Source organism: Sprattus sprattus (assembly GCF_963457725.1).
Source record: "Sprattus sprattus genome assembly, chromosome: 3".
NCBI lineage: Eukaryota > Metazoa > Chordata > Actinopteri > Clupeiformes > Clupeidae > Sprattus > Sprattus sprattus.
Genome location: NC_137922.1, coordinates 42,909,919 through 42,932,418, shown reverse-complemented (window position 1 = coordinate 42,932,418; position 22,500 = coordinate 42,909,919). Strand labels below are relative to the sequence as shown.

General features: G+C 43.9%; 1 protein-coding gene across 1 annotated transcript in view; it reads left to right on the top strand.

Annotated features, from left to right (window-relative positions):
- The window catches only part of ablim1b (actin binding LIM protein 1b), a gene marked incomplete at its 5' end in the record, with an annotated part of 67,652 nt that extends 45,171 nt beyond the window's left edge, over nt 1–22,481 (top strand). Inside the window, 21 exons of the mRNA XM_080836010.1 lie at nt 589–676; nt 1,365–1,423; nt 2,770–2,814; nt 7,094–7,171; nt 7,907–8,068; nt 8,985–9,029; nt 10,206–10,250; nt 12,024–12,056; nt 13,124–13,159; nt 13,432–13,561; nt 13,905–13,997; nt 14,246–14,260; nt 15,141–15,233; nt 15,797–15,844; nt 18,619–18,765; nt 19,425–19,510; nt 20,017–20,131; nt 20,668–20,732; nt 20,883–20,943; nt 21,130–21,137; nt 22,070–22,481. Of these exons, the coding sequence (XP_080692136.1) occupies nt 589–676; nt 1,365–1,423; nt 2,770–2,814; nt 7,094–7,171; nt 7,907–8,068; nt 8,985–9,029; nt 10,206–10,250; nt 12,024–12,056; nt 13,124–13,159; nt 13,432–13,561; nt 13,905–13,997; nt 14,246–14,260; nt 15,141–15,233; nt 15,797–15,844; nt 18,619–18,765; nt 19,425–19,510; nt 20,017–20,131; nt 20,668–20,732; nt 20,883–20,943; nt 21,130–21,137; nt 22,070–22,216 (1,599 nt within the window). The 3' untranslated portion in view covers nt 22,217–22,481. The remainder of the gene's footprint in view (nt 1–588; nt 677–1,364; nt 1,424–2,769; nt 2,815–7,093; nt 7,172–7,906; nt 8,069–8,984; nt 9,030–10,205; nt 10,251–12,023; nt 12,057–13,123; nt 13,160–13,431; nt 13,562–13,904; nt 13,998–14,245; nt 14,261–15,140; nt 15,234–15,796; nt 15,845–18,618; nt 18,766–19,424; nt 19,511–20,016; nt 20,132–20,667; nt 20,733–20,882; nt 20,944–21,129; nt 21,138–22,069) is intronic.
- Between the last annotated feature and the right edge of the window lie 19 nt (nt 22,482–22,500).

The following is a 22,500-nucleotide window of genomic DNA, read 5'->3' as shown; positions in this document are numbered from 1 at the left end:
ACATGCACCCACACACACACACATAGAGACACACAGATACAGTGAGACACACACACAGACAGACACACGGAAACCCGCACACACATGCACAAAGACATACAGATACACACACGCAAGGAGGTTTACGGGAGCCACAGGAGGCCATGGATAGAGAGAATAAAGAAAGAGAGAAAGAGAGACGAAGACAGAGAGCAGTGAGAGAGAGAGATACAGATTGAGAGGAGGGGAAGTGTAGTGGGGCCAGGAGAGGGTAACTCGTAGAGCCAGAACACCTGCCCCTTTTCCCACAGGTGCTTTCACTTCTCCGCAGTCTGATAGACAGATGTGTGTGTCTATCCGTGTGTTTATGCCTGGTGTGAGTGTCTGATTACCCACCTATACTTCTTAATATGTATGCTTTTTTGTATGTAATTCAGAGAACATGATACAATTCGAAATGTGTGCATTAATGTGTGTGTGTGACCACACATGGCTACGTTTATAAAGATATATGTGCCATGGCGTCCAACAGTACCGCTGTGTGTGTTTCCGTGATTAACCTTTTGCATGCTCTGATGACCTTTGCCCTTTGCCTCTTGACCTCTACAGGCAGGCGATAAACACTACCATCCCAGCTGTGCACGATGCAGCCGCTGCAACCAGATGTTCACGGAGGGAGAGGAGATGTACCTGCAAGGTGAGCTAGCATCAGTTCGCCACCTGGTGGACAGTCCCTGTAATAGCAAAAACGTTGAACTTGAAATCCAAGACGTTTTTCACAGGGATTTGAAATATTGTGTTTTGGTGCTGTTCATGTAGTAGTTTGCAGAGGAACAGGCAAATTGCCCTAAGGCCATGAGGGTTGTTATGGTTGCCAAATGTGTATGAATAATTCAGCCTTAAATGTAGAGATGATATATTTGCACTGACATTCCATGTATAGTTTATACACTGTAACAAAAGACACGCATACACACACACACACACACACACACACACACACACACACACACACACACACACACACACACACACACACACACATACACACACATACACTACCACCACGCCCATCCATTAAAGTACCTTAATATTATGGGAAACAAGGCATGCGTGGCGACTAGACATGCAGTCAGTAGGGGGATATAGACATTCTGAGCCAAGAAAGACAGGCACTTTGTCAAATTCATAATGGATTAATAGTAGGTCTCTTGGAGTTCATGGTTACTGATTAGTCTCCAGTAAAACTAAGAGAGCATAGACCGATGTAATCGTATAGTGATGTTCTCATAGCCAGCCTCTCATCTGCACTGGTATCTCTCACACCCACTCTCTCTCACCCACTCTCTCTCTCTCTCTCTCTCTCTCTCCCTCTCTCTCTCCAGGCTCAACAGTATGGCATCCAGACTGTAAGAACAGTAGCAGAGCTGAGGAGAAGTACAGGGTGAGAAGAACCTTCTTCTTTTCATCAATATCATTCTTTCTTCCTACAGCATTCCCTCTTCAATCTTTTATCATACGTAGTGAGATAACGTCAGCTTTACTTTTCAAAATGGCTGAGGCTGACAGTGTTATGGCAAGTCATAGCAAATCTCATTTGGGTGATAACCAATGTTAAACCCACTGTGAAATGATCACTAACTCAAGATGTATTCCTGTAGTATTTCCCCTAGAGATGTTTTACCTTCTGTGTTCATGCCAGTGTTTTGGGTTCTTTTGGAGTCTCTGTGTCAGTTTTTTTTACGTGTGCCTTTTGTTTGTGTCTTGAGTCCAATTCTTTTCTGTCTCCTCTGTGTCATTGGACTTCCTCCTCCTCCTCCGTTTCCCATCAGGCAGTTCGGCGGTCACCGGGGAAACCCACCCCTTTCGATATCTTTTTCCCCCAGTCCCAGACCCAGTCTTCCTGCCAAGCCGGCCGAGCCCCTAAGAGCAGGCCTGAGGTTTGCAGTCCACCCTCCACCCCCCTGCCCCACACTAACTTGCAAACCCATTCAGTTTGCGCCACAGCAAGTCTATGTGTGCGGCTTTTGCTTCATCTCTTCTATTGCGGTCGCTCGGTTGCTTTTCTTTGGTTGCTTTTCTTGTCTTTCGTATGGGTTTTATTTTTTTCGCAATGCCTGACTGGAGTATTAAAGCGACCAATGAGAAGCGCTTAAGCTGAGTTTATCCCGGCTCTGCCTTGGCCTTGCTTTTGTCAGCGGGGTTTATGCCTGTAGAGCTCTGTGCCTGTGTAAGAATGCCTTCTGCACTGCGTTGTTTGGCAGAGAGGACTTGAGACCTCCGCATGGAGAGTAACTGGGTGGAAAGGCTCATCTGAGCTCCTCACAGAAGGGAATGCTGATGCTAATAGTCTGCTGTTGCTGATCTGGAAAGCTGCTGATTTGCAAAGTGACTCTGGTTTAATGTGCTTGGTGAACTGGTGCTGAGAGATAGTCCCAATGTAGTTTGGACGTTTGAATGTTTTGTTTACCTCGTGGTTCACAGAAGAAAGTGACAAAAGACAATTTGAAAAAGATTGGATTTAATCTCAGCTCTCGATTTTAGAGTGACACCACAGTCTCTTGTGCTGTAGTGCCTACTTGTTTTTGTGCGATATATAGAAGTGGTGAATTCCTCAGTCGATGTGGCTTCAACATCACTGTTGCCTATCCAGTTGCTTAGAGTTTATGAAGGAAAAGGGCATGAGATGAGCGATTTTAATGCCGGGAAACTGTGTTCTCCAGGCAGAGGAAGTTGTGTCAGGGTGTGTGATGTCATTTCCTTTGCTCCTCCCTCCTTCCCTCTCCACAGCTACTTCCTCCCTCTGTAACCTCCCTCCACCAATCAGAAAGGCAGGTACTGTATTCTGCTACTGCCGCACAGCTGAGGGTGGGGGTGTGGGGGTGTGTTACATACAGCCTGCATGTGTGCTGTGTTAGACTCCCACCTGTAGAGGGGAGTATAGCTAGCCAGTATACACATGTCAGGCCTTGAGATGCTGTTATGGTATCAGTTGTCATGACTTAGCTTGTGAAGCTGAGTAAAAGGAGGACTGATCTCAGAACAGCATGTGAGGGCAGTGTGCACTTGATTCATGCTGCCTGCTGCCTGTGTGTGTGGGAGAAATCAAGTGTGAATGTATGGGAGTTAAAAGCGTTATTATAAGGAAATGTGTCTGTCTGAAGTAGCAAGAGACTGAGAGAGAATGGAGAAAAAAAAAGCAAGCAATATAAAGTGTGAGTTAGTGAGTGTGTGTGTGTGAGAGAGAGACAATGTGTGTGTGTGTGTGTGTGTGTGTGTGTGTGTGTGTGTGTGTGTGTGTTCGTGTGTGTGTGTGTGTGTGACTTGTTCCACTACTACAGGCATGTGGCCTCATTCCCAGGGTTGCTGCCATGGTGACCCCATGAACGCGAGAGGTACACGGCATGCTGGGACTGACTTATCATCCCTGAGCCCTCCATTAGATAAGAGCACCAAACCACCAAAACTCTAGCCACGACACAGCCACAACACTTAGATGAAAGCCCCTCGAAGCGGATCCAAAATAGCGGATCCAAAATAAATGTTGGTTAATAATGGTTAATAATGGGGGACTGAAAAACTGAAACCAGTAATTGTCTTGTTTTAGAACCCAAACCTCCAATCAGAATGACAGCAAATGCATTCTTCAAATGTTGCATGGTCTTGGTGTGTGTGGTTGTACTGCACTGAACGTTCGCAAAAGAAAAGATTTCCCCCCAGAATGTAGGCACACACTGATGGAGACAACACAAAACTCTAGAACTCTCTGTGACTGATGTTTATTTGAGAAGAGTTCATATATTTACGAAATATAACGTGGAGGGTTTGGAATCATTAGACGTGTGGGCATCCAAAAACAAGGTGGAATTATTTGGTTATAAATGTTTGGTAATTAATTCGTGTCACGTAAATTTTATTATTGAACATCAAAGGAGGGATATCTGTGGATCAAGCCGCGCGGACAGTGAGCTGTTTCATGCGCTGCTGGCTAATTTCCAAGAGACTGTTTTGCTGCGAGAAGTCACAAAGCCCAGCGTTTGCACCTAGCCTGTTGTTGTGTGTGACACAGTGGGAGCGTGTGTGCGTGCGTGCGTGCGTGCGTGCGTGCGTGCGTGCGTGCGTGCGTGCGTGCGTGCGTGCGTGCATGCGTGCGTGTGTCTGTGCGTAGTTGCATGCATAGTTATTGTAATAAATGTCCTGATCTGTGAAAGGCAGTAGTACATATAGGGTGTCTGGCTTGCGCGTGCACAACTGGGCTGAAAATGTTAAGGATTATAGATCTCCAAATATCCAAGTGGATGCATGGATGGTTGACCATTGACCTTATACAATATGGCTCCTGATGGTAGATAGCTGGACCATAGATATATATAAAGGCTAGTGGACCATAGATATATGGGCCATTCTACCGGAGTGGTGCAAAGTCACATCGGAAATATTTTGAATTATTTTATGTTTTATTCCCAAAACTTTGTCCGTATGTATATTGTACCATATCTAAAGTACACATATCTAGTAAAAGTACAGTCAATTTTTATATTGTATTTTCAGAATGTGTTGGAATGTTTTTCCTCTTCCAAAAATTGTCACTACCGATACATCCCATTTACTATAGTAAAAAGTATTATTATTGACCTGTTCAGATTATGTTTCCTTCCCTTCTCTGAAGAGTATTTTTACAAATATTTCTTGAAGGTTTTCACAATGAAATCCATAAAAATGATATTTTTACCAAATTTTCAAGTTCAATTTATCTGTTTCGGTAGTGACTGCACTGTTTCGGTAGTGACTGCACTGTTGGATGGATGTTCATTTCTCTCCCAAAATCTTCCAAAAGGTGCTCTGGGCCACCCTTTAGTCCACACAACACATTTATTTAAAAATGATGGGATTGTACTACTTACCATTTCATTTTGTCACTACCGAAATCATCTGTTCACTACCATATGTTTCGGTAGTGACTGTTTCGGTAGTGACAATTCTAGCTAACTTTAAGCATAGATAAACAATTCTAGCAAGCACACGGCTTGCAAACAAATCTTTGAAGAGGTGTACACACATACAAACATAAGATTTTGCATGAAACCCCAAAAGGTTTACTTAATTGAAGAAAACATGGGTTTCGGTAGTGACAATTCTTAAGGTTACACGTCGATTTTCAGACTTTGGAACACATTTATATAAAAACTATGGGCTTTAGCTACTTACCATTCAACCATGAGGGACAGGGAAGCAGTGACACTGCATGGTCAAAAATGCAGGGTCGTGGCTAAAACTCTTGTGTTTCGGTAGTGACATGAAAACTAGGGACATGATTTTTTGAGTATAGTTAATTGATTTAAAAACTAAACCCACAATAAATCTAAATATTCCAAGTTCTGTTTCAACCCAATCATAAAGATCTTTGAAATTCGATCTTTGAAAAAAAAATCTAAAATCAAAAATTGAAAAGTGTTATTTAAAGCATTGAAATTTAGATGTCAGGGTTGGGGACAGCTACTTCCCAATAGAAAGTACCCTATAAATGATGATTTTGTATATATTTAGCTTATCACTATCTCATTTAATGCATTGGGTTTATATAGACCATAACATTTTCTTAGTAAATATCTATGCCTAAATACCTAATTGTTTTGTAAATAGTTTTTATTGTTGAGGGACTGCATATTACACGAATTCGGTAGAATGGCCCATATATAAAGGCTAGTGGTCTGACGGCGGAGTCTAGAACGTCCCCACATGGCGGCCATCTTGCTGCGGGGAGCTCGCTCACCCATAACATTGTGTTGGTAGTGGTATGTACTTTTAAAAAAAAAACATAACTTGCTCAATTTTCAACCGAATTTTAAACGGATTGGTATGTTATAAACGTCAGAGATAAAATATCCAAAAAGCATCCAGAATTATAACCACGTTAATAAAGTTTGTAAGGAACCCAACCATTTTTAAATCCGTTGACAATTGACCCTTCCGCAAACTCCGCCCCCCTTAGCAACGTTTGGTATATCAGTCAAGCATTCACGTTTCCCAGGTTCTCAGCATTGGTATGAATGGGGTGGCTACATGTTTTCAACCGTGTCAATTTCAGCTCTACCCAAAGAAATCATAAGCATTTTTTGGAAAAACAGCAAGATCTCAGATCGAAGCAGGCAAAAGGGTCTGCAATATGCTTATATAGGCTACAACCACGACATTACATGCCGTGTTTGTAGACAGACAAATGCTAAGGCTAACAGGTTCATTCCAGCTATGTTTATTTGTTCTATTATCTACACAGTCGCCGCTACACAAACATGTAAGGTGGTAAAACTGAATCGTATTTTAAGCAAGGGTTTTCTCACGTTTTCGATGCAGTGGGCAGATTTTAGCGACATAGCTTCTTGGAACAAAGTAGGTGCTTCTGTTTACGTTGCTGACATTCAGCTGATGGGGGGGGGCGGGGGGTGGGGGGTCTTCTACATTGTTTGATCCACAGCAGGCATTTCTCTCTCTGGGTCTTGGGTTTCGGGAAGGGATAAAATGTTACCCCTCCCTCCAGCCTTTTTGGATATCGACTGTCAGAATTACACACTCCATAAGCACAACGTTTCATTTTCTCTTCTCGAGCAGACGTCTCTCTCATTGACTTCCATTCATCAAAATGGCTTGCTTGACTGAGGTCCTGAGCTTAGTTACCGTTGCTATGCTATGATTGATCAGTTACCGTTTTGGGGAGTAGTCGCGGAAGGGTCAATTGAGCAAGTTATGGTTATTTAAAAAGTACTTACCACTACCAACACAATGTTATGGGTGAGCAAGCTCCCCGCAGCAAGATGGCCGCCATGTGCAGATGTACGACTCCATTGGCCGGCAACGAGACATCTAGCCTTTATATATATCTATGAGCTGGACAACAGGAAGCCTTTACAGGGTTTTCAAATTACTCTCATTCAGTTGTTTGAAGGTCTGTGTATATGGAAAGGACAAGAGGAGAGGAGAGAATACAAAAATATCGAGCTTGAGTATGTGCATGAGGACTTAAGTGTCAGTGAATACGTGTGTGAGAGTGTGTGTGTGTATGTGTGTGTGTATTGTCACTAACAGCGCCCCCTTCTGGCCTCTCTCCTCTCTGCAGCCCACCCGGTCGTCGTCGGAGAGCATCTGTTCGCGTCCCGGCTCCAGCGCCCAGGGCTCACCGGGCCACACCATCTATGTGAGTCCTCCCGTCCGCCATCGCCCCTTCAGTCTCCCCGAACCGCCCGACGGCTACCCCCACACGGGCGAGAACGGAGGGACCGTCACGGCCCAAGACCTGGACTACTAGGAGAAGGGGGAGAGGGGGGAGGGCGGCGGTGGTTGTTCTTTCTGGGTTTCATCTGTTCCCAGCGCTCTCTCCTTCCTTCCTCCTCTCCTCCTCCTCTCCTCTTTCTCTCCTCCTTCTCTCCTCCTCCTCTCCTTCTTTCCGATACTTCATGTCTGTCCTGTTTCTTCCTCTTGGCATTTCCATCATGACCCTCCTGTCTGTCGTCATATGGAACACACTCATTAATGCATGTAATGTTCAAGTGCACACACACACACACACACACACCATACTGGACAGTGGATATAAAAAAAAACATTGTAAATAAGTTGCACTGAACGTAAACTATAAGGTATTTATCTTCCCTATTTATGTGAATATACCTATCACTGGTATATAATCCACTTCCATACACCCACACAGCTGTATATATATATATATAATATATAACTAGTAGATCAAGCTGTATACCCCTGTGTTGACGTCTATCCTGTGTTCTGCTGAAACTCTGTAACCAGTGACTCCTGTGTACCTGCCCTGACCTCCTCTCCTCTCCTCCCATCTCCTCTCCTCTCCTCTGTCTTTCCTTTTGTTCCCCCCTCTCCCCCCTTTCCTTCTGTGTTCATCCCTCCTGTCCCTCTCCAGGCAAAAGTAGACAATGAGATCATTGATTACAGGGATCTAGCAGCCATCCCCAGGGTCAAGGCAATTTATGACATAGAGCGCCCCGACATGATCTCCTACGAGTCCTTCCACTCCAACTCTTCCACCCTGGACCACCGGCAGGGCAGGCAAAGCCCAGGAGAGGTAACCCCAAGAAACCTAGCTCGACCCTTAACACCAGTCCTCACCCACTCCAAAGCTACCTCATCCTCCACCAGGGGGTTAGCATTGCCGCTAGTGCTGGGATAGGGCCTTAAGCTAACGATTCTGCTCACCACAATAAGGCATTTTTACTGACTCATAAGGAGTTGTTTATGACTGCGCCTCACCGGAGTAGCAAACCATCGGCCATTTTGGTGATCATCTGGGCTGAGGTTCAAGATTAACCTTCTAGCAGGGACAGAGGTATGATAGGGGTTGGGTAATACCCAAAAAATTCACGGCCTTTATGATGATTTAACAAAACTGTTATTAATTTGCAATGATGCGTATATTGTGAATATATATGAGTATGTCTGTGTGGGCTTTTGCACCCAAATGAAAGAGGTCTTGATGAAGTGTTTCTAGCCTGTCAACACACGATAAAAAACCCAGTTCTCAAACACCCAGGGACTGCATCCTGCCAACCTCATAGATCTCTAGAGTTGGTCTAAAATGTAAGCATACTGAAGTTTTTATACATAAAGTTGTACTGCTGCCACATCATTAAAGACATAGAAGTGTGGTTTAGTGTAATGCTTATATGCCCTCAGTTATATTTGAGTGTCTGAACTCTATCTAGGAAGCCACAAAGACAAAGGCTTAGGCCTGTAGTTTTGTGCAGGTGTTGGACCAGGTTCCTGCTGGTTGTCTCCTTGTTTTGGCTCAAGGTTAAGTAAGAATAGCGCCTCTTGACCAAGACTGGTCAGACAGGCCTTATAGCTAGAGTCTGGAGCTTCCTTCGTTTTCTTCTCTAAAGAAGGAGACCATCTTGGTCAACATGAGGGTTTGTTAGCGGGGACTGTGTGTGAGGTGCTGTGGTAACCTCCCTCCTCCTTCACCCCAACCCTTGTGTCGACAGCCTATCATATCCAGGCGGCTTCGTTCTCCCTTAAAGGACCTGCGCGTAAGTGGGCCCTACCCCAACCCCAACCCCTGACCCCTGACCCCCGACCCTGTCCCTGCATTAGAACCGACCCACCTTCCCCAAGCCCACTTTTCCAGGACCGAATCCTAAATCACAAACCCTGCCATCTCCCATACTACTCCCAAAACCCCCACCCTCCCCCCTCCCATCCCAAACGCACCTGATTCAGACAGATCACATGACCTCTGCCGCTTATGTCCCGTCACTGCTACGGTACTGCAGCCATCACTGCTTCTAGAGAAACGTCACATGTTCAATGAGGTCTTGCTCACTGTTTGTGTGGGCTGTATTGCTCTCTTTTGAGAGTACGCTCTATCTGTGTGTCTGTATGTCTGTATGCGTGTGTTTTAAAGTACTAAATGTATGTTTATTTTAGGTGGTCTTACAGTGATAAGGTGTGAGTGTGTGTTTGTCTGTGTGTCCTGTGTGCATTCTTGTGTGTGTGTGTGTGTGTGTGTGTGTGTGTGTGTGTGTGTGTGTGTGTGTGTGTGTGTGTGTGTGTGTGTGTGTGTGTGTGTGTGTGTGTGTGTGTGTGTGTGTGTGTGTGTGTGTGTGTGTGTACGTCTTGTCATGTGATATTATGTATTTGTCATGTGTCCTTCCTCATATGTACTGGCACTGTGTCCAGATATGCTATGGTAGACATGCACTGGATGTAACTGAATGAGTTTTCTATGGAATCTGTCTGATTGGTTATATTTATCTCTCTCTGTCATTAAACATTGGCATTCTGTACCAGAGATGGGCCTCTGACTGCAGTATCTGTGTAGATGCAGCAGTAGTTTAGCCCCACCTAGAGGAGAGAAAGAGAGTGTACATTATGCCCTTGTACACTCAAATCAATGCTTCCAAACCACACACTTACAAATACTGTTAGTGTAGAGTGTATTTCTTTAATTATGTAGTGTACTTTAATCTTGTTAAAACAATTTTAAACACATCGTGGCCAGCATTGCCATTGTGGAGATCATTTTAATCTGAAATATGTCAAAACTGTGTTCTCCAGCTGCTTTGCTCAACTGAAAACAATCAGTCATATAAATTGTGCAGACTTACTAAATTTTGAATCGGTGCTGAAGCTCTTATCCTGGGATAATTTTGGGATCCCTTGAATCAGTCAGCTCTAACTGTGCTTCCCTTTCCTGCTTCACTCAGCCAATGAATGCTGGAGGTGACAGCTCCCCCATGGGCCAAGAGACTGTAAGTGACAGGCATGCCCATTAATCATAGCCCAGCTTTGTACTAATCCATCCAGTCAGCTTCCTGTGTCGGAATGCACTGTTCAGGGCACCAGGAAATTCACTAATATTGAATTAACTTACAGCACTCACCTAATCAATGCAACCACTCAGACACACTTTACTTATCAAGTCTATTAGTACTTGATTCTGTGGCTAGGGATCACTGCACTGGTAAAGCAAAGGGTACCCAGTAATGTACAATCTCCTTTTGAAAGAAAATTAATCATACCATTTACAATGTAGTCAACATTATAAGGGGATTGGTAGTGAAATGAATCCAGTGTGTGAGCCACCAAACAAAAGAGCTATATAACTTCCTCTAACACTAATATTTCAAGAAGATTTAATATTGTGTACAAAATGTAAAACAATTGCATGCTTTTGCATCCATACCTTGAGGTGTAATTGCTTTTGTTGACCTAAGACAGTAATTAGTAACTTTAAACAGCTTTAACCCTTTATGACCTGAGGCGCTCTCTAAAAAGCATTCTAAAAGTAGTATTGTTTAAAAACAACCTCCTGAAACCTGAGGAAAGGTACTAACTACAGCTACAGAACCGAAACTATAGTTAGTGCAAATTAGATTCCATACCAGTTTGAATGTTACCAGTCCACCATGTTTTTTCCGTGTACATCTAATGAAGCCATAGACACATTTTCCGTCAATTTCTTTCCGTATGGTTTCGTAGCATTAGGGAACATGGTGTTCGTCAGTGTAGAGAGGCTCAAAGCTGGGTGCTTCCCCAGCTGGGGTGCATCCTAGTCCAATCCTGACGTTTAATCTTCTAATTAATGGTTGTTCTCGTCATCAAAGTAACTGTCGTACTCTGCGACAATGTCTCTCCTCTCGCCAGTGTCAGCTGTCTGAAGAACAACTTTAGAATTGTTTTTGAAGTTCACATCGAGGCTAAGCAGGTATAAAAAGTTAAAGAATAATACCTTTCTAATAATGCACATTGCCACCTATTTACCAGCAGATCACATTGCAATTAATTGGTCACGGAACAACTTGAAAACGATTGTATTGTCTAAAATGTGCTCACGTCGCATTTGGTTCTAAAGGGAGAAGCAGACAAATGTCACACCCGGTCTGAATGGGTTAAACTAAATTCCCCTCTGACTTCTCTTTCCATAGTTAAAGGAAGTTGCAAACATGAAGGAAGTCCTTAAGAGGGTTAAGACCAGTTATCACTGCAAATAGATTAAGTGTTGGAGAAATGCGTGAATTTTTAATTATAAATGTCCGATTATTATAAAAATTTAAATGGAATTGATACACACACATCTTATTTAAACACAGTGCATTTTCTCGATTAATCAAACAGACAAGTGCAAACATCTTTTCTATCCTGAATGTCTGAACTTTCACGTCTGGAGTAGGGATGGGTCCACAGAAGCAGTACACTAAGTGAATTCATTCAGTGACGACCCTAAGACAACCAGATCTCTGTTTTGCTCTTTTCAAGCCAAAAGTTTAAAGCACCAGTTTGTAGACACGCCATTTGGCATGCATGCTGCACCAGACACGTTACTGTTCCAAAACCGGAAAACAAAGCACTTTCTCTGGACTGTGGCCCTGTTGTCTTCTTTCTTACGAGGCTGGATGCATCTTGTGCACTTGTGCTCAGCAAAACAGAGCCTTGGCATTGTGGTACCTACTGCATGGGGAGTGATACAGATAAAATGTCAAATGGAGGATAGGTAGTGATGCTCTCTCTGTGGACATTCTCAGAATCCGTCTCGCCAGCCTTCCCCAGCACTGACAGTAAGTAGGCAGCAGCAGCTCCTGGTCTTAAGCACCACCAGCTTGGCCTTAGTGTGTTCTGGTTTCTGCTCTCCTCTCTCTACTGGTCTCTTCAGAGATGGAACTTGATGGCTCAGAAAGTAAAAATCCATGCCCAGTATTTTGTGCGAGGACTATAAACTTAATCTTAATATATATTTGTTTTAACTCAGGAAACACAAAATACTAGTGTACTTATCTGGCTGAGTATATTTGGCCAATTTAAAACACAAAGTGAGTAATTGATTTTCTTTTTTTTACTTTCTGATGCCAATTTGTGAAACTTCTGTGGCTTTTCTTCTAATTTCTCTGTTGGACAGCTTCCTCGTGTGCTTGAGAGAGGCTGTGTGTCACACTTGGCAAACTGCTTGTTTCTCCTGCCAGAGTGAAGCCGCTCTCTCTCAGGGCCTTAACTCAGAGATGGGCCCTCTCATTCATGACATTAATGGAATGGGACTGCAGGTTGTCCCTCCAACTACAGACATTTCTGCTGGCCATCCATGGTTACTCTGCTGAATTATGGCGGGACAATCTGTAGCCTCTGAATAACAATGAGATTGCTCTTCTCTGAGTTAAACACCAATGTGTGGTGCCATACGGTGTGTGTGTGTCTGTGTGTGTGTGTGTGTGTGTGTGTGTGTATATGTATGTATGTATGTATGTATGTGTGTGTGTATGTTTGTATGTCCATGTGTTTGTCTAGCATCTTGTTGAATGTAATTAGTCTGCTTCATCTAGTATCTCTGTAGCTTTGCAGTGCTCTGGACTCCTTCCTTTACTGTTGTATAAAGTATAAGTGCAGCCTGGGCGATATACAACAGCAGCCCTCCCTCCTCCTACCCCCCCCCCCCCCCCCCCCATTGTATCAACATTACTTCCAACTAATGCTGATCCTGCCACTAATTCCAGTCACGTCTTGCTTTACAGAAATGTTTCGCCAACTCATTCTCTCCATTGCCTAGTTTCTCCTCCACTAATTCTTTGCTGTAGTCATTTTAGGTCCTTTAGGATTTGATGGCCTCTGTCTTTTTTTGTTGTTGTTGTTGCAGTCTCCCAGGACGTTGTCTCCCACCCCCTCCGCTGAGGTTAGACCCTGCTTTATAGTACACCATGTCTTTATGCCTTGTCTTTTAAAACTGTCCTCACAAAGGTAAAAACCCTTAGTGCAAGCAGCAAAAATACCCCATGACAATGCTGTGTATGAAATTGCATGTAGTTTATGGATACAGTGCTGCTCAGTGTCAGTTTGCCTGTGTTTGCCAAGATAAAGACTGTATTATTTCACTAAACGTTGCACCTGCAAACTGATTTCTGTGACCTCACCCCAGTGATTTGTTGTTCTGCCTGTCTGTCACAGGGTTGCTATGATATGAGGGAACGTATCATGCAGCGATCGACCAGTCAGGGCTCAATCGGGTCGCCAGTGTATAACCGGCACAACTACACGCCCACCGTATCCCGCTCCCCCCAGCACTTCCACAGACCAGGTGAGTTTGTGCCCTTTGAACCTGTCGAGAAAAGCTTGCCTCTCTGCCGACTGGGCAGCCACAGCGAGTACCAAGGCTGGCCATATCTCTGTGTGTGTTTTGTGTGCTGTTCCCTCACCTGGACCTGCTCTTCAGTAGTCTTCCCCCCTGTGGAGCTGTCCTCCTCTTTTACCTGCCTGTGTGATGCCTTTTGACCCTTTTGTTCATGCTCTGTCCCTGCCTCCTTGTGTCTATCTTTCTTCTTCTCTTCCTCCTCTTTTCCCATTCCTCCTCTCTTTCTCTCGCTCTCTCTCTCTCTCTGTTCCTTTTCCTCCCCTGCTCTCTTCCTCCGAGCTGCTGGCAGGAATGCTGAAACTCTGTTCTTCTTTGCGCTCCGGTCCCAATGACACCCGCCCCACTTCCCCTTTTCGACACCACTTCCTCCCCCATAACAAAGGTAAGGCCCCCCCACCCCATCCTTCCTTCCCTATGCATATATGCAAGACCCCCCCCCCCCCCCCCCACCCAACCCCAAGTGACGCTTTCCTTAAATAATCTCCCTGTGATCATGTAAGACAACGTTTCCTCAGAAGCTGTTGCCTCTTACAAAATGGCCCCCTTGTGTTAACGACCGTAACTCAGCTTTATACTTTCACTTTCACTTTCACTTTGATGTCCACCCCTGTGCCTTCTCTCTTCCTACAGAGACTTTCTGCATAGGTATGTTTTGGCCTCATCGCTTTCACCTGTGCTCCCTCTCTTTCTGTCTCTCATCATCTGTGTTGGGATTGTCTCAGTTTGCCTGTTGCAGTGCTGAGGCATGCAAAAAGCCTGTACCAAAACATGTGTGTGTATGTGTGTGTGTGTGTGTGTGTGTGTGTGTGTGTGTGTTTGTATGTGTGTTTGTCTCTCGCTGTTCCTCATCTTTTATGTGTGCATCTTTGTCCATTTCTCTCCACAACTGTATGCCAACTGTACGTGTCTCCAGAAGCATCTTAATGTTGTTGCAGCAGCACAAGCACTAACATCTATGGAATGCGTTGAGCATGTTGCTATCTCTTGTGCGGGGTCCCCAACCACTTCTGGGATGACAATAAATGGCAGCCCTTACAAACTCCATAATATGTGATATCCTGTAGGTGTACTGTTTGGACACAAAGCTGCAGTGGAATGTGTTTGGTGTTTTTAGTGTAATATGCATTTGCATGAGGAGACAGTACCCAGTACAGTCCCCAGTACACCCGCCAATCTGCACAAATACACGCGCCCACCAACACCGTCACTTATTGTCTCACGTCAAGTCACGTCTGCTCAACCATGACCCACCCCCAGCGTCTCCTGTCTTTACACTACTCCATCTGCCCGGAGGCCGGGCTTTCCCATCTGTCCATCCTTCCCTCCTTCCGTTTCCAGCCCTCTTCTGTTTGTCCATCTCTCTTCTTCTTTTGAGCGTTTTTTAACCAGGATTTATTCCAGCATTCTTCTCTTCTTTCTTTCCTTTGTCTTCCTTTCCTTTCTACTCCACTTCCTTACTGCCTTCCACCTTTCTTCCTCTTCCTTCCTTTCTTTCTTTCCTTCTCCCTGCTCTTCTTTTTTGGAGGCACTGAGCCATCCAGCGGTCGGAGTTCCCCCCTCTCCTCTCGGCCGGCCACTCCGACCCTCCCTTTGACCCACAAACATTTCCACATGCCAGGTAGGAGCTGAAGCTGGAGAGGGCCCCCATCACCAGTTCTCTCTCTCTTCTCTTCTCTTCTCTTCTCTTCTCTTCTCTTCTCTTCTCTTCTCTTCTCTTCTCTTCTCTTCTCTTCTCTCTTCTCTCTCTCTTCTCTTCTCTTCTCTTCTCTTCTCTGTCTCTGTCTCTTCTCTTTGTCTTTCTTTTCTCATGATCTCTCTCTGTCTGGTCTCTGTTTCTCATTCCCCCTCCCTCTATCATCTGTTCTTTTTTCATAATTTTTTTAATAACTGGTGAGGAGGTGGTCCCCCCCCCTCCCCCTCCCACATTCGACTAAGCATATTTTGACTACTGTGGTCTTCATTACTGCCATTCATTCCAAGGTATTTCTGTTCTTCCTGAGTTTTCTTTCGTTGTGATTGCTGGTTTTTAGTCTGGACGTAATATACATCTTCACCCGTTTTTTTTCCCATTCACCTCTGGCTGCCCCAGTTCATCTCTCACACCATCGACACACACCTAGCTCTTGTTCTAGCTCCACTGAGGGACTGTGTGTGTGTTTTTTTTCTCTCGTTGACTTCCAGAACAAGGAATGAACATGTACAGGAAGCCTCCCATCTACAAACAGCATGGTATGCCTGACCCCAACTCTTACCCTGCGGTGTGACCCTTTCGCATCATACTATTGTTCCAGTCTCTAACCCTCCACTGGTTCTTTTGGATGGGGGCAGTTCTGGTATTATGGACGCCTCATTTGCACTCAAAAGTAACACCATATTATATTTGACATGTAAACAGACTTTAATGTGACTACTGTTCTCTTGGGTGTTTGTGCCGTGTGCCTTTGTGAGTAACTTGTCCACGTGCAAATGAGATGTTCATAATGCAGACTTTGCCCAAATATAGCCTGTCCATGTTCTCAGTAAGTGCAGATACAAACACTGTATACTAGCGATAAAGTGTCTGCTGACCCTCAACTAGAGATAACAAAGACTTGCTACTCTTTCAGTTATTCATAGTGTTACACAAAAGACAGACTGTATCTGCTTTTGTGTTGAAAACATTGGAGTTGCATTTGAATGTACTAAACTTTGAATCGTTTTTATACTCATTTGTCTATGAAAGCAGCTAACGAGTAGTTTTTTAGTAAAAGGGGCTGCAACTGACCGTTTCAATGTGTTTGTGTGTGGGTTTTCTGTTTGTGCGGGGGCTGGGTTCATTGACCATTGTTTTTGTTTGTTAATCTGTGTGTATGTTTGTGGTCATTTGTGTGTTTCTGTTGCTTCATCCCACCCATTAACTTGTGGTTGTGACTCACGCTCCGTGGCCACCTTGTGCTCTTGTGTAAGTACGTGTTTGGAGTCATCCAGTCCTACTGCAATGCTGAACTTTTTATAGACCTGTGAATGCTGCTTGCCTCTTGCTACAAATAACTAAAAACACCTCTAACTAAATACCTACAAATGTCTTACCGTCCTCCTTAATCTTATCAAATACTCAATATGCTATATATATACAGTACTGTGCAAAAGTTTTAGGTAGGTGTGAAAAAATGCTATGAACTAAGAATGCTTTGAAAAATGTAAACAATAAATGTTTATTTTTTATCCATTTACATGGTAAGACTGAGCACAGCAACAAGACACAACGTAGTTATACTGCATCAGCAGGGTCTCTCCCAGACAAAGATTTCAAAGCAGACAGGGGTTTCAAAATGTGCAGTTCCAGCTCTTTTGAAGAAGACGTTGAGGATCGTAGACGCAGTGTTCAGCCAAGGAAACTTAATGCAGCTGATGAAAAACACATCAAGCTTATTTACCTTCGAAATCGGAAGATTTCAAGCAGTGGCATCAGCTCAGAACTGGCAGAAACCAGTGGTACCCAGGTACAGACATTTACTGTCCGGGGAAGTCTGGCCAGAAGTGGTCTTCATGGAAGAGTTGCAGCCAAAAAGCTCTACCCCGACAAGGAAACAAGGCCAAGTGACTGAACTAAGCACGTAAACATAGAAACTAGGGTGCAGAAACATGGCAGAAGGTGCTCTGGACTGATGAGTCAAAATTAGAAATATTTGGCTGTAGAAGAAGGCAGTTTGTTCGCTGGAGGCTGGAGAGAGGTACAATAATGAGAGTCTGCAGGCAACAGTGAAGCATGGTAGAGGTTCCTTTCCAGTTTGGGGCTGCATTTCTGCAAGTGGAGTTGGAGATTTGGTCAGGATGAATGGTGTCCTCAATGCTGAGAAATACAGGCAGATACTAATCCATCATGCAATACCATCAGGGAGGCGTATGATTGGCAGCAAATGTATTCTGCAGCAGGAACATAACCCCAAACATACTGCCAATGTCATTAACAACTATCTTCAGCTTAAAGAAGAACAGAAAGTCCTGCAAGTGATGGTATGACCCCCACAGAGCCCTAATCTCTACATCATCGAGTCTGTCTGGGTTTACATGAAGAGACAGAAGAATTTTAGGAAGCCTACATCCACATAAGATCTGTGGTTAGTTCTCTAAGATGTTTGGAACAATTTACCAGCCGTGTTCCTTCAAAAACTGCGCAAGTGTATCTGGAAGAATTGATGCTATTTTGAAGGCAAAGGGTGGTCACACCAAATATTGATTTAATTTAGAATTTTCTTCTGTTCCTTCACTGCATTTTGTTAATTTATGAAGAATTGATGAAAATAAACTGTTAACACTTCCATTTTTGAAAGCATTCTTAGTTTACAGCATTTTTTCACACCTGCCTAAAACTTTTGCACAGTACTGTATATATACATACTAGATATACAATATAGTATAATACATCTAGATAACATTCTTTATGCCTGATCTTTCAACTACTTCCTGCGATTACTTTCAAATACTTCCTCTAAAGCTTATTCATCCAACCATCGTGGCATAGGACCAGCTCTTTACTTTTCTTCACTGCAAGGTTGGATCTTTGTTTCAGAGTCTCAGTTAAAGCAACTTTGAATACCGCTTTCTGTCATTTCTTTTGCTCAGATTCTCTTGCGAACGAAAGTTCAGTAACACCGCTGCAACCCTTTTTTTCACAAATCTAACATTAATGAAACATAAAACCTCCTCAACAAGCTTCAAACTATGGTATGTAGTGTATTTCCCAAGCTTTAGTGTAGTGCAGTGGTGGTCAATAAAGTGCAAATGTCCTTGACATTCCAATAGAACTTACTAGAAAACGCCGCCTCCTCTTCACGACCAAAAGATCTTATAGCACAGCCTGAAGGTACACAATTGATCTTAAAAAATCGCCTTCACAATCAATCACGCAAGAATTTGGAATTCGAGGCTTTGCACTGATTGGCCAGTACTGCCTTGCTGCCATTTGGCCTCTTGTCAGCCAATCACTGACTGCTCAGTTCCCCCTCAAACCACCAATCCAGATCCAGCTGCCATGGCAGCCCAAAGCAAGTCCGCCGACGACATCATCAAATCCGCAAAGTTCCCTGCTGCCCACGCCCCACAACCCAACGAAACGCCAAAGATTGAGACTGACTACTGGCCTTGCCCTCCCTCCCTGGCAGCCCTAGGTAGGCCCCTCCCTCCCTGCTGAGTAGAACCAGCAGCAGGCCAGAGCAATCGCTCACTGATTCCACTCAACCAATGAGTGGACTCATATGAATGTAGAGATAATAGACTGTGTATAGTGATGTCTGATCTCTTATCCTTTAGTTGTAGTTGTTGTTTGTGTTGAGACATTTGTAGCAGAAGTAGTGAAATTTGCTGGTTGATGCCAATGCTGTAGGATTCTGTGTTGTGTGTTAGAGTCTTTAGGCAATGCTATATGTTGCTGATATCTTTTAATTCGAATAGGCTCAAACTAAATACTTTTAAAAATATTTTGTCCATGAACACTCAGAGCCAAAATACTAATGTAGTGGTGTATCTGTGATACATGATATACTTTTCATTTCAAAAAGTAAAATAAAGCTAATTTAATGGATTCGATTTTCTGGATAGAACTGGAAATTACCTCTAACTGCATATGATTTCATCTCATCAATCAGTTTGTTAGTCATTGTCTTGTGTGTCTATTGTTTAATTTGATTTGCTTTTGGATGGAAGTGACATTGAGGAGATTTGGATGGAAAGGCTCTTCTTTGACACTCTGGCAGCCTTGCCCCAGGCCATTTGGCAGTCAGTTTGAGTTTGACTGACAGTCTCTTACTCGTCCCCTGGCCAATCACAGGATCAGATGGGCGTAGTCGTTCACGAGACGAGGAAGAGGAGGAGATGCTGAAACGTAGACAGATGCAGGAGGAGCATCTCAGCAAGGTCTGTGACACAAAGCAGCATCACCTTCCTTCACCTTCACAACAACTCTTTTCCTCTTTTCTCACTCTCTCTCTCTCTCTCTCTCTCTCTCTATCTCTCTCTCTCTCTCTCTCTCTCTCTCTCTCTCTCTCACACACACACACAAACTTAGTGCAGTATCTTTAGTTCATTACTGCACACCCAATAACACTACAAGGGTAGACAGGCGTTGCAGACAAAACACAATGTTACCTGGACTACCACAGAAATTAACCCAAACAATGTGACCTCAAGGGGGGGGACTGGGAACCACAGACTCAACCTCCAGAGAGCTCACACAGTGGGAAGGCATTTTATTTGGGTCTGCTATGTCCTTACCTGAACTCTTTGGAGGAAGTTTTGTGTATTTCTTAAAATGATTTCTTCACTTTTATCAGACTGTAAAAGTCAGGGCTGAATATTATTGGAATATAATTATTTGCTGAACTGCATTTATGTTTTTTTGTTTGTTTGTTTTTTCATGGCAGATCCAGTCTGGGCTGGGCAAGCTGATTCTGAAGGAAGAGATGGAGCGTGACATGAACAGGGAGAAATACAGCTACACCACCCCACGCTACAACCAGCAGTTCACCAACTGTATAGGTACAGGAGCCCTTAGCTCCACGTGGGTGGAGGGATGGATGGGGGTGGTTGAAGGTGGTTGAGCTCCACACCAGCCTCCTGAAGCTGAAGTGATTAATTAAGAGGAGCTAAATCAGTTCCCTACACTAGTACATTCCTGAGCCTCAATTAAGCTGATTGAATGGTTTCCATGAATACCAGTTTCGTGCACACACAGCCTCATGCTGTTCTCTGACCCCAAACGACCTAAGCAGAAATAGGCCTCTGCTTTCTTGTCGCTTGTTTGGAAGAGAAAGTACTGGCAGCAGTAAGTAGTCCATAGCCCAGAGGGAACAAAGAGGTACAGAGCAAAGATATACTAAGTGCAGTGAGGTTTGAGGGAATTTACTAGTAAGTTTTGAAGTTATCAGCCACCTTCAAATGGACATTAATTGAGGTTTAATTCTTGTAAACCAACCAAATTCAACAACAACAACAATAAAATCAACAAAAAGTGTGTCTGAGCCAAGTGTTGTTGGCCTGTTTGGTGAGGTTAGTGCGGCTTTGTCTCTCTGCAGATCCATGTTCACCAACCACCAAGACCTCATCACTGCCGGGGTATGGACGCAATGGCATGCACAGGGTAGGAGAACACCTAGTGTGTGTTTGTGTGTTTGTGTGTATGTGTGTGTGTGAAGCTTCCTGTTCTTCTGTGTGGTTCTCTGTCAAAGACTCATTGGCGTTCTTAGGTGCATGTCACTGACGTGTTTCACTGTTATTCCTCCTCTGCCAGCCTCAGTCTACGGAGCTCACCCAGTACAACAGCTACGGAGATGTGTGTGGAGGTGTAAGAGGTGAGACACACACGCATACATCCTTAACTCATGTCCCTCATTTTATTTTTTTAAACACTTAAGTGCTCCACTTATTGTTGTAAAGTCTGATTGGAAGGTTTTTGACACTACACTAGACGTGTGAACTATGCAGTATAACTCGTATCTTCCTTGGTTTTCCCTCTTTCTGTCCCTCTCTATCTTCAGATTTTAAGGTATGTGGGCTTCCCCCCTTCTCCCCTCAGCCATGTAGAGCATGTCCGCTGTAGTGGCCCTCATGTCTCGCTACCCGTGAGCAGTGGAATGGAGCAGAGTGCCTCCCCCCCCCCCCCCCCCATCTGCTGTGCTTGGGTGTCGGGCAGAAAGTTACCCCTATCAGCAGGTCCTGGATCAGCAGGATGTTGCCTCCTGTATTTGTGATTTGAGTAAAAGGATGGGTAAAAGCTGGATCCAGGTCAGCACGTATGGGTAACCTCTGGCCTCAGTAGTCTGTGCTTGTGTCCCAGTTGGAATGACCTGGAGACTAGGGTAGAGTGCATAGTCAAGGGGGGTGTGGTATGTGAAAAACAAACAACAACATCATCAACAACAACAACTACAACTACAAAACATGGTCATGAGTAGCAGAGGTTGCTTCCCATGAGTATTCTACGGCAGGGTTCTAGAAGAAGGATCATAAGCTCTATATAGCTCAGAACTCCATCCATTAAAGCACATACATACATACATGCATGCTTAAATACATACATTTATATAGACATACATTCATATAGACATACATAAATCTACATGAATTCCCCATCATGTATGTGTTTTGCCAAATGTGTTAAAACATTTTATATTTGTAGATGTCTCACTCTCACAGAATGCAGGGCTCATAAAGTTCTCATTATTTATCGCTCCTCCGAATGTGAGGAACGAGAGCGTATATCACATGAAGGCCAGGCCAAGACAGGCGCACATATCAACTCATTGCTGCGCAAGCGAGAATCCACTCTGACAGAAGAGGTTCTTGTTTTCTTTATTTCCCCTCAACAGAAGCTCTTTTTTTTCCTCCACAAGAATGTTGTTTTTTTTTCTTCTTTTTCTTCTCATCCACAGCGTTTTGCTTTGAGTTTCCATCATGTGTTTTTGCTTTGTTCTGTAGTCTATCCCTGACGACCAGGCTTCCAACAGATTGGACAGGGGAGTGTCTATGCCTAATATGTTGGAACATAAAGCAAGTATTTCACTCCCTTCTCCGCATATTATTTTCAGACTCCCGGTTCTCTCTTTTTCGTTTTCCCCTCCTTGATTTTCTATCATTTTTACTCCTTTCTTTTCTTTCCTTTCACAAGCATTTTCCTTTGTTCTTCAAGATATATTTCGTCTCGCCTTAAGAGGAAAGGCAGTCTCTAATCAATATTAGATACCTAGAAGTTGGACAGCACAGTCCACCCATTCGTCATGCACTGTTTTGGAAAATTCTAGACCAACAAGAGTATGTAGTTAATCTGCCCTCTAATAAGCCAATAGGATGGGTTCAGTAAGTGCAGACAAATGCTAAACTAAAGTCAGTGCACCAATAAAAGGACACAA